Source organism: Dendrobates tinctorius, unplaced genomic scaffold (genome assembly GCF_039654945.1).
Source record: "Dendrobates tinctorius isolate UK_male_01 unplaced genomic scaffold, ASM3965494v1 ptg000022l, whole genome shotgun sequence".
Lineage (NCBI taxonomy): Eukaryota > Metazoa > Chordata > Amphibia > Anura > Dendrobatidae > Dendrobates > Dendrobates tinctorius.
This window is the reverse complement of record NW_027361690.1, coordinates 24,712,767-24,725,020: the sequence shown is the minus strand read 5'-3', so window position 1 is coordinate 24,725,020 and position 12,254 is coordinate 24,712,767. Positions and strand designations below refer to the sequence as shown.

The following is a 12,254-nucleotide window of genomic DNA, read 5'->3' as shown; positions in this document are numbered from 1 at the left end:
ACGAGGACCTAGCCTCTGGAGCAGTTCCCTGCAAAGCAGGTTGCGCTACCATTGCTGCACCAGAGGTGGCAGCAACATCCAGGCTCACAGAACGAGTCTGAGGGGAATGCCTGGCTCGCCGTGATTGCTGAGCAGGAGTCTGAGCGGTCGGAGAATGAGAGACCGCAGGATGTCTGGCTCTGGATTCCCGCTGTGCAGTGCCAGGAATCCGACGCCTAACACTTCTTATGTGCATATTTCCAGTTATGGCATAATTTCTTGTATAAGGCATCAGTAGAAGGTACAATCAGACTAGGACAACACCCAGAAAGAGAACAACTCCATCAGTAACAAAATTATTTGTCACAGAACTTGAATGAATAGTTTTGGGAAATGTGATGTGTGGAACTCATAAGTGCGGGCACGGGCTAGAACCCCAAAGGAGACTCACAAATGCAAGAGATGGGGAAAGAGAAAGAGATTAAAGGAGGTGACTATTGATTTTAGAAGAGGGGGGCTATTATACCCCAGGGCAACCTATTCTAAATCTGCCCTACCTAACGCGGAGGTTGGTACCCTAGGGTCCTGTACAATGGCGCCTCCACTAACATCTCCCTGATGGCAGTTGTTGATGTGTTTAGCAATAGCCATCTCTCTTTGGGTTACCCTTCGCCTAAACTCTCTTATGGTCTTCCTTATATATTCCATCCTGCATTCACATGTTGCTTTGTAGATAATGCCTGCTGTGCGACAGTTGATAAAAGTGTCTTATGGTATAGATTCTCCCTGGAAACCAGACAGCGATTCTCTACTGTAAGAGCAGTGAGACTTTGGAACTCTTTGACACATGATGTTGTAATGATCGAGTTACTACAAAAAGTACGAGAAGAACGGGAAGAGAAGAAAAGAGAAGAGGCGCCCCCTGTGTAATACTGCTAACTGTAAGTGAGGATACACTGTAGGATTGGTCGGTCACCTAGGTGAGTTGTGTGCAGCACAATTCTGTAGAAACAGACTTGATTCAAGAGTAGTTGTGCTCATCTGGCCAATGAAAGTATACCCGTTGAGTGGAGGACACGTAGAGTGAATAGAAGGAAAGGGGCGGTGGATCCCGGGGTCCTGTTGCTGAAAGTGATTGCAGTCATTGAGGATAATAAAAAAAAAAAAAAAAAAAAAAAAAAAAGGATGGATTTTTGGTTCTTACCGTAAAATCTCTTTCTTGGAGCCTTCATTGGGGGACACAGAATACCATGGGTGTATGCTGCTTCTGCTAGGAGGCTGACACTATGCAAAACAAGAACATTAGCTCCTCCCCGGCAGTATACACCCACCGACAGGCACTAGGCACCTCAGTTGGTGCAAAAGCAGTAGGAGAAGCAACGGAAACTCTCTAAACATATGTACCAACCCAACAGGGGACTCAAAGACCCAACACGGTACAATTTAAACAGGGAGGGTGCTGTGTCCCCCAATGAAGGCTCCAAGAAAGAGATTTTACGGTAAGAACCAAAAATCCATCTTTCTTTATCGCCTTATTGGGGGACACAGAATACCATGGGACGTTCCAAAGCAGTCCCAAGGGCGGGAACAGCAATAAGGAACGAAAGAACAGGAAAGGCTTAGGTCGGCCGGTGCGCCACCGCCGCCTGCAGAACCTTCCTACCAACAACCGCATCAGACGAGGCCTGGGTATGAACCCTGTAGAACCTCGCAAATGTGTGCAAGGACGACCAGGTCGCGGCCCTGCAAAGTTGCAGAGCCGAAGCCTGGTGTCGAACGGCCCACGAAGCTGCCACAGCCCGGGTGGAGTGAGCTCTCACTCCCGGAGGGGGCCGTTTTTCCTGAAGTCGGTATGCTTCCTGAATGGTAGAACGAATCCAGCGAGCAATCGTGGATTTGGATGCCGGAAGCCCTTTCCTGTGACCTTCAGAGATGACCAGCAATGAATCGGATTGACGAAGTGAAGCGGTCCTAGCGAGGTAGACACGCAAGGCTCTAACAACATCCAGCTTGTGGAGTGACCTCTCAAGAGGGTGAGAAGGAGCCGGACAAAACGATGGAAGAACGATATCCTCGTTGATGTGAAAGGAGGAAACCACCTTTGGCAGGAAGGAAGGAACGGGCCTGAGGACGACTTTATCCTGATGGAGCACCAGATAAGGAGAACGGCATGACAAGGCCGCTAACTCAGAAACTCTTCTGATGGATGTAATGGCGATCAAAAAGGTCACCTTCCATGACAAAAGCGACAAAGGAATGTCCTGGATGGGCTCAAACGGCGCCTTTTGGAGAGCACCAAGAACGAGATTGAGATCCCACGGTTCTATTGGTGAATGATGAGGAGGAGCCACATGAGCGACTCCTTGGAGGAACGTCTTAACCTGCGGTAAGGAAGCGAGCTCTCTTTGAAAGAGGATAGACAAGGCAGAAACCTGGCCTTTCAGGGTACTGAGAGACAGACCCGAATCTAAGCCAGACTGGAGAAAACCCAGTATGGACGGGATGGAAACATGGATTTTTGTGAGTACTCACCGTAAAATCCTTTTCTCCGAGACGCTCATTGGGGGACACAGAGACTGTGGGTGTGTGCTTCTGCCGTCTGGAGGCTGACACTAAGTATACAAAAAAAGAGTTAGCTCCTCCTCCGCCGCATACACCCTCGCCCCCAGACCGGGCTTAACTCAGTTTAGTGCATAAGCAGTAGGAGAACGCGCCTTAAACTCAGGCAAGAAATTATACGTCTGGAAAAGGGACCACCCTGATCCTTACATAAGGATTTGTATAACTTAAAATAAGCAAAAGCCAACTGGCTAGTAGGGTGGGTGCTGTGTCCCCCAATGAGCGTCTCGGAGAAAAGGATTTTACGGTGAGTACTCACAAAAATCCATGTTTCTCCTTCGTCTCATTGGGGGACACAGAGACTGTGGGACGTTCTAAAGCAGTCCCTGGGCGGGATCTTAGCTCACCCAATCCAAGCTACTTTGCGCCCCTGATTAGAGGTGCGCAACTGCTGCCTGAAGAATCTTTCTTCCCAGGCTTGCATCCGAGGATGCCTGGGTATGTACGTTATAATGTTTGACAAACGTATGCAAACTGGACCAGGTAGCTGCTTTTCACACCTGTTCCGCTGAAGCTTGGTGTCGCAGTGCCCATGAGGCACCCACTGCTCGAGCCGAGTGTGCCTTGATCCCTGCCGGAACCGGCGTGCCACTGATTTCATAAGATTCTTGAATCGTCAGGCGAACCCATCTGGCCAAAGTCGCTTTGGACGCAGCAAGCCCCTTCCGTCTCCCTTCTGGGATCACGAATAGAGAGTCTGTCCGGCGGAAAGATGCTGTCCTTGTCACATACCTCCTAAGAGCTCTTACCAGATCCAGTGTGTGCAAAGCCTTTTCTACCTTGTGCACCGGTGCCGGGCCAAACGAAGTTAAGACAATGTCTTCGTTGATATGGAATGCAGAGACAACCTTCGGCAAGAAGGGGGGAGCTGGCCTTAAAACTACCTTATCCTTATAAAAAGTCAAGAACGGCGGTTTACAAGATAAAGCCGCCAATTCCGAACTCTGGCCGCCCTCCACGTGCGGCGTTGGAGGGAGGGGGCGGGAGCTCCCCGGTCACTGTGCGCGCCCGCCGCTCTCCGCCCCCGGAAGTTAGTGGGCGGGGCTTCCGGCCATCCCCGGAAGTCGGCGGGCGGGCGCGCGGACTCCGGACCTCCCCATACAGCGGGGACCGTGGCCGCCCGCGGGGCTCTGGCCGCACTCCACGTGCGGCGTTGGAGGGAGAGGGCGGGAGCTCCCCGGTCACTGTGCGCGCCCGCCGCTCTCCGCCCCCGGAAGTCGGCGGGCGGGCGCGCGCTCACGGATCTCCCCATACAGCGGGGGCCGCCTCCGCGTGCGGCGTTACCCGCCGGGGGCAGCGCCGGGTGAGAGACGGACTACCTGGTCCCGGCCTGATCAACCAAAGGTGAGCCGGGCCGCCGAGGGGGCTCCACGGAGGTGCTTCTCAACCCCATCCCTGGGCAGGGAGGGGGAGGCTACTGTACCGCTCTCCGCTTCAATCCCTGGCTTACCTGCGCCTCCAACTCCACCCCTGGACTCACTACCTAGGGGTGGTAGGGGCATTTCCACGTTGCAGGAGAGAACAACGTGGAGGATCGCTCACACGTGCTCGCCCGTTGGGGACGATGGGGAAACCGCAATCCTCTTATCAGGATGCGTGGCCGCCTCTTTCAAAATAAAAAAGAAAAATAGTTGTCTGGGGAAAAGTCCCAGATGTGTCCCTCGGTGCGGGAGAGAAACACGTGGAGGGTTACTCACACGTGGTCGCCCGTTGATGATTTGGGGAGATCGGATCCTCTCTATAGGATCCGTCGCCCCTGTCTTATCTTCATAGAGGAAAAAAAAAAAAAAAACCTAGTCTGGAGCTCCAGACTGCGTGTGCCTCCATCAGACACTAAGCAAAAAACTGAGTTACGCCCGGTCTGGGGGCGAGGGTGTATGCGGCGGAGGAGGAGCTAACTCTTTTTTTGTATACTTAGTGTCAGCCTCCAGACGGCAGAAGCACACACCCACAGTCTCTGTGTCCCCCAATGAGACGAAGGAGAAAAAGCCATTGGAAAAACTTTTTTATCGTCGCACCACCGGAAAAAAGCCTTCCAACACCTGTGGTAAATGCGGGAAGAGGCTGGCTTCCTGGCTTTGATCATCGTCTGAATCACCTGACTGGAAAAACCTGATTCTCTTAGAATTGCGGTCTCAACGGCCATGCCGTTAAATTCAGAGACCGAGAATTCTTGTGGTAAAGGGGGCCTTGCGAGAGAAGATCCGGACGGACTGGAAGTCTCCAGGGAACGTCCGCGAGCATGTTCACCAGTTCCGCATACCAAGGCCGTCTCGGCCAGTCTGGAGCCACAAGAATTACTGGAACGCCTTCCGATTTTATCTTCTTGACCACTCTTGGGATCAAGGCAAGAGGTGGAAAAAGATAAGGGAGTTGGAACTGGGACCACGGAATTACTAGGGCATCGCAAGCGACGGCTAGAGGATCTCTGGACCTGGCTACGAAGCGCGGAACTTTGTGGTTCATCCGAGATGCCATGAGGTCGACGTCCGGAGAACCCCAGCGCTTGCATATCTGATCGAAGACTGAGGGATGGAGAGACCATTCGCCTGACGCTAGGCCTTGACGACTCAGAAAGTCGGCTGACCAGTTTTCCACCCCTGGAATGTGCATGGCGGAGATTGCTGGGACGAAACGTTCCGCCCAGCGCAGAATCCTGGCCACTTCTGACATGACTTGGTGGCTGCGCGTGCCGCCCTGATGGTTTATGTACGCCACAGCCGTGGCGTTGTCCGACTGAATGCGGATCGGCTTGCCGACGAGAAGGGGTTGCCAGCGAAGAAGGGCCAGAAAGATTGCTCTGATCTCGAGCAGATTGATAGGAAGAAGAGCTTCCTGAGGGTTCCAGTGTCCTTGAGCCGTCCTCTGATGAAAAACCGCTCCCCAACCCAGGAGGCTGGCGTCGGTGGTGATGACTTGCCACCGAAGCGGGAGGAAGGACCTCCCTTGTAGGACTGATGTAGACATCGTCCACCAAGTGAGGGATTGCCTCACTTTGAGGGGGAGAAGGATTGGTCGGTCTAAGGACCTCGTCGTCTTGTCCCAGGCTGAAAGGAGGGACAGCTGAAGAGGACGAAGGTGGAACTGTGCAAAGGGCACTGCTTCCAAGGAAGCTACCATCTTCCCCAGAATTTTCATGCAGAATTGAAGGGGAATGGGCGTTGGTCGTTTGAGGGCTCGAATCCCTTAGAACAGAGCCGCAAATTTCTCCCTCGGAAGAAACACCCGGGCCAGGTTCGTGTCGAACTCCATGCCTAAAAAGGTTAGACGCTGAGTGGGGCTGAGGACGGACTTTTCTTTGTTGACCAACCATCCGAGACGGTCGAGGATATCCAGAGTTATCTGAAGACTTAGGAGACAGTCTTGACGGGACGAGCCCTTGATTAAGAGATCGTCCAGATAAGGAATGATGAGAATCCCTCTGGAACGAAGGATGGCCATGACCGTCGCCATCACTTTCGTGAAAACACGGGGAGCGGAGGCTAGGCTGAAAGGGAGAGCCGTGAACTGGTAATGATCGTCCTGAATCGCAAATCTGAGATATTTCTGATGTTGCAAGCAAACAGGGATGTGAAGATAGGCATCCCGTATGTCCACAGAGCAGAGGAATTCTCCGGGTTCCATTGAGGCTATCACCGATCGAAGAGACTCCATTTTGAAGTGAAGAATCTTCACGTGGCGATTGAGCAATTTGAGGTCCAGGATTGGCCGCAGGGAACCGTCTTTCTTCGGGACTACGAAGAGGTTTGAGTAGAACCCTGAAAACCGTTCGTCTGAGGGAACGGGAACAATCACTCCGGCGGAAAGAAGGGAGGAGACGGCCTGAAAGAATCCTGGAATGTGGGACCGTTGTCATGGAGGACGAGAAAGGAAAAAAAACGCCTGTCTGGCGGGGAAGAAAATTCGATCTTGTAACCGGATGCGATGATTTCTCTGACCCAAGCGTCGTCGACAACCGACAGCCAAGCGTCTACGAAAAAGGAAAGTCTGCCTCCCACCCTGGAAAAATTTCCAGGTGGGGGTGCCCAGTCACTTGGAGGCAAACCTACCGGAATGGGCACCTGAGGACCTGGAGTATTGTCCTCTAGATCTCCAGCGGGGAGCGGGTTTGTAAGAAGGTTTCTTCTGCTCTCGCTCCCTAGAAGCGGAAGGACGCTCTTGCTGGACAGATCTCTCTGTGGACGAGAACGGACAAAAGGGCCTAAAGGGCCGAAAACCCTTTCTATTAAAGAAGCGTCTTGGTCAAGACTGGGGGAGGGAAGTACTTTTACCCCCAGTGGCATCGGAAATTATTTGATCCAGTTTGGCCCCAAAGAGCCTAGAACCATGGAAGGGCAGATTGGTGAGCGACTTTTTTGAGGTGGTATCCGCATTCCATGACTATAGCCAAAGAACTCGGCGTACAGCTTACTATATTGCTGTTAGCCCTAGCTACACAACCGGCCGCATCTAAGGAGGCGGCTAAAAGGTATTTACCCGCGTGATTAATTTGATCTGCCAGCTCGTCCTGGGGAGCTGCCGCCAAGATGCCCCTGCGAAGAATTTTTACCCAAGCCGAAATGACTTTAGCTACCCAGGAGGAGGCGAAAATAGGGCAGAGGGAGGCACCGGAGGCCTCAAAGATAGACTTCGCCAAAGATTCTAACTGCCTGTCCGTCGGATCCTTAAGCGATGCACCGTCTGGAAGAGACAGAACTGTCTTAGAGGCTATGCGAGAAACGGGAGGGTCCACTTCAGGGGCTTTGGTCCATTTAGAAAGCAAATCAGCCTCAAATGGGTACAAAACATCCAAATACCTGCGGCCCGAAAAACGTTGCTCAGGGTGCTCCCAATGTTTGGCTAGAGTAGTATCAAACTCGTAGTGGTTTGGAAAAGTTTTAGATGGAGGTTTTGACCGTTTAAATGGGACAGAACATTCCTGAGGAAGGGGCTTGTCCTGCTTAATCTCCAGGGTTTGGAAGATGGCTGAAAGAAGACTATCGACCATACTTCGTGTTTTAGACATGTCATCTGCTTCTGAACTAGATCCTGATTGTGGATCGTCGTCTGACCCAAGGTCGTCCACTGAAGGAGACGGACCCCTGGGTGAAGCAGACGGGCCTAGCGAACTGGAAGGCGAGCCCGATAGGAGACGCTTCCTGGACATCCTATTCGGCCTGTCCCTCCTAAGGTCGCGGTCAGGAGCGGACGACTCACCCTGAGAGGCGGTCGGAGCAGCGGTGGCTGAAGATAGCTGAGGCAAACGTTCTAGGACCTGGACCAGGGACTGAGAAACTTTGGTCAGATCGGATACCGACTGAGACATGGCTACGGCCCATTCTGGGAGAGGAGAAGTGCCCCCATCACGGGGATCTGTGTGCTCCTGAGAGGCCGACATAGCTGAAGGACTGCAGGACGGGCAGAAAGGAGATGGCTGACCTGAAGCCCACTTCCTTTTACAGCGCACACAGGCGTAATGAGTAGCGGTGGGCCTGAAACAGAGATCCCCTGCAGGGTTGGGCATAAGGAAAACTGCTCTGAATGTCCGCGGAAATTGGGGAAAGAACTGCGGAGGAGGGCTAATATCTCTGCATAGAGCAGAGCCTACCTAGTTCCGGCGAGCAGCAGAAACGCTGAAGTGTCCCCCAAGCAGCGCAGAAAAGCAGGACCGAAGAACAGGAAATGCCTGATGAGGTGAGCGGTGGGCGGAGCTTAGCGGCTGAGCCGCAATTGGAGCAGAGATGAAGGAAGGGGATGAGGAGCCCTGTGATGGGCTAAAAAAGGCGCGAGGAAAGCGCGCTCAGAAAGAGGAGGAGGCGCTCTGAGAGCGGGCAACAAAGTGAAAGTAAAAAACCAGCGCCGCAGCCCCGTGATTAAAACGCCCAGGAGGAGAAGAGAAAGTCCCTGTAATGGAGGTACTGGCGCGCAGGAGAGCTGTGGGAAAACATGGCCAGCTATGAAAACAGGGAGATAAAAACCCCTGTATTCAGCCTTGTAATATGAGTGGAGAGGCGCGCGGCTGGTGAGAGCGGCGCCCGACAGGCAGGGAAAGGGGCGGGAAATTCAAATCCTGGTGATGTCCAGTTACCCACCAATGTGCCTTTTGGGGATGCTGCGGGCTGGAGGGATCGTTCAGGCACCTACCTGAAGTCCCTGAAGAGGATGACCACAGGGGCCTCTCACTAGGGTAGTGGCCGCTGTCCTCTGTACCCGCTTTCTGTAGAAGACGGCATTAACCTCTTGATGGCGAGGGGAATCTTGCGATCGCCGTCTTCCTCTCAGCCCTGTCCCGAGAGAGGGGTGAGGAGGGGGATTTTTGGCAAGGACCAGCCACCTGTCCGCATCCCATAGCACCCGGAGGTGACATGGGACAAAGTCCTGCCAGCGCACTGAGAGTTGCGATGTGGGATCACCACACTGCTCGCTCAGCCGCCTGATATGGGAAAGCAGAGTGAATTTTCACCCTGTTTCCCGACTTGAATCTGCAAAATAAAAGACAAGAGAATTAAAAAGTTCACACTAGAACACCTAAAGAAAGAAAAGGTTAATTGCGGATCTGGGAAGATCCCGGTCCGCCTCCTACAGACACTAAGCACAAACTGAGGTGCCTAGTGCCTGTCGGTGGGTGTATACTGCCGGGGAGGAGCTAATGTTCTTGTTTTGCATAGTGTCAGCCTCCTAGCAGCAGCAGCATACACCCATGGTATTCTGTGTCCCCCAATAAGGCGATAAAGAAAAACTGTTTAGTCTTGCAACACGTTTCGGAGTTCAGTTTACTGTGAAATGCATTGTAGGAATAAACAGTTTGGGGTTTTTTTCTCATTGCCTGGAATGCAATGCCCGTGATACATCGCCCCTGTCCTTTCCGTCATAAACGTACAAGGAGGGCCTGGTTGCCTTTCTTGAAAAATATAATATTACAGGTTATGGGTCCTAGATTTTGAGATGGGACGTTGATCCAGGAGACTAGACCTAATTTTTTTTTTCTTAACATGAGGCAATTAGCATCAGAATAATTTTTTGGGTTTTTTGCCTTCTTCTGGATCAACCCGTTAGGTTATACGTGAAACATGACGGACTTGGGTCTTTTTCAATCTTAAAACTATGGAAAATTGTTTAAACGCTATGTTGCTTTTCACAACTAGTAAAAAATTGTGCAGATAAATCAATAAAAGAAAAGTAAAGCAACAAGGAAATGATTATTTTGTTGGTCAAGTGTTTAGGTGTTTTAATATTTTGAATTGTCTTTTATGTTTTAAAGTATGCCAATTTTAAACTGTTACCTTAAAGTCATAAAATATAGACAAACCTGGTGTTTCTGATGAATTGGACAAAGGAGCAGAAGCTTCAGCTAGTGCTGCTAATGTAGCCAAGACAGAGGTTGACGAATTTCCAAACTGTACTGCAGAGGATATCCCATTATCGTCTTTAAAAAAGAAAAAATGTTAGTCAAACACAAATCATTTATACAGATGTCAATATAAAACAATAATCCTCTCTCTCACACGCGCCTGCCCTTAGAAAATAACACTAAATAGTAAATAAACAAAAAAAGTTAAAATGCCTAGAGTCTAATTTTTGTGATATTTCGGTTCAAAGAAAAGTAAAAGTGATAAAATACAGTTTTACTTTTAACCATAGAAAGTGCACAGTAGACAATCTATCATTTGCTGAATATGCAATTAGCCCAAATTATTTGCACTTTTATCTGTACACTGCAGTCTGCCTGAACTTAAATTAGTTATTCAACGCAGAGCCTTGGTTTGGACATGATTCCTAAACCTTTACACCCACCACCAAGAGTGCATCCTATATTAAAAATAAATTATTTATTAGTGTATTATATATATATATATATATATATATATATATATATATATATATATATATATATATATATATATATACACACACACACACACAAGCAAACAAATTCCCTCAAGGTGCAATATAAACCAGGCCTTATGGTTTATAAAGGTCACATCCCATCTGTCCTAGTATATAAATGTGTCACATCACTGATCTGTCAGTGACCTGCCCCCTATTTTACATACTACATAAAATATTGTGTGGGGAAAAGTAAACAATAATAATAAAAAAAAAGTACATTCAGCAAAATGGCGGCGGCGCCTGGGCAGTAGCATGTATCGCATTATGCATATAATATGGTAGGGTAAGAAAAAGAAATTTAACTTCACCAAAATGGCACCGGTGGTGCATGCGCAGTGGCATCTTTTGCATTCCTATAGATGCTGCTGCGCAAGCGATGCTGACATTTTGCTGTGCTGCAGTAGCATCTATCGTCAAGTGATAGATGCTAATGCGCATGTGCCGCCGCTATTTTGCTGGAGAATAAAAAAAATGTAGCTGCAGCAAAGTGGTGCTGCCAGCGCCATTTTGAGTAAGTTAAATTTCTTTTTACCCTACCATATTAATATGCATAATGAAATACAAGCTACTGTGCAGGAGCTGCCACCATTTAGCTGAATGTAAAAAAAAAATTAAAATAAATAAATATATATATATATATATATATATAATATCCCCAAGATATGCATTATGTAAAATAGGAGGCAGGTCACTGGAGGATCAGTGACTGGTCATAAGGCCATACAGATACATATGTAAGCAGAGCACCACATGAAGACCCCCCCCCCCCCACACACACACACACACACACACACACACACACACACACAGGCCGCCTCGAAGCACGAGAATCTCATTAACTGAAAACTACAAATAAAGATTAAACAACAACCACAAGACGGATTTCATCAAACAGGGTATCATTTTAATCAGTATAACAGCGCCGACCTGACACTGTCTGTAGTTTACGGAGCACAATCCTGCTGACAGGTTCACTTTAAATCAAACTGTTTTTGTTGTTTTACCTGTTAAATTTACTACTCCTCCGGGCCCAATGAAAAACTGTGGCGTTGCGGTGTGTATTGTTACAGTGTCTGGACTTTCAGGATTTGTATTAATTTGATTCTGCATTGCAATCTAAGACAAAAATAAAACATTTTTATTGTCTAAAGCAAAACACCTGAAGTCTGTCTCTCATTATTCATAACCTGATATAAAACTAAATTGGAAACTAGAAGGCTGGGGTGTATGTTAATTACTATATTTGCCTTCTCAATCAAACACAAGGGGCAAGAGAGTTCTTTCTCTCACTTTTGCCATCAATATTAATATTTTCCCACAATGCTGCACAGGTAGAAATTGACAAAACAGCACTGGTATTTCTGTTAGTCTGAATGATCAGGGACAATGGTGGACATACAATGTCCTCACTAGCTTCTTTTTGTGAATATATCTTATACACAGCCTGGTCTTTTTAATAAACAAAAACCTAAGCAACACAATGATGTAAACCAACCTGGAGTATTTCTGCTAGATCTTCATTCCCGTTATCCACAGAGATATCAAATGCCGTTTTACAGAACTTGCTCTGACTGTGCACATCGGCTCCATACTTTATTAGAAGCTCCACTACTTCTTGGTGATTGTACTCTGTAGCCCAGTGGAGAGCAGTCATCTTCAACATATCTTTGGCATTAATATCAGCACCGTGCTAAAAGTGGGAAGAAAAAAAATACTACAGATAACTTTGTTCGCTTTACCTTGTTGATTTATGGCAAGAGCCACAAAACCATGACTGAACCTTGACT

At 48.9% G+C, this 12,254-nt stretch overlaps 1 protein-coding gene across 5 annotated transcripts in view; it reads right to left on the bottom strand.

The window, feature by feature from the left end:
• Positions 1 to 12,254, bottom strand: part of GABPB1 (GA binding protein transcription factor subunit beta 1) — a 97,144-nt gene that overhangs the window by 34,260 nt on the left and 50,630 nt on the right. For all 5 annotated transcript variants that reach the window (XR_012230927.1, XM_073568506.1, XM_073568504.1 and 2 more), the window contains 3 exons: positions 11,963 to 12,157; positions 11,472 to 11,583; positions 9,887 to 10,003 (listed from right to left, as the gene is read on the bottom strand). Coding sequence is in view for 4 of the 5 variants with exons in the window: in XM_073568506.1 (XP_073424607.1) it covers positions 9,887 to 10,003; positions 11,472 to 11,583; positions 11,963 to 12,157 (424 nt within the window). In the remaining variant the exon portion in view is untranslated. The remainder of the gene's footprint in view (positions 1 to 9,886; positions 10,004 to 11,471; positions 11,584 to 11,962; positions 12,158 to 12,254) is intronic.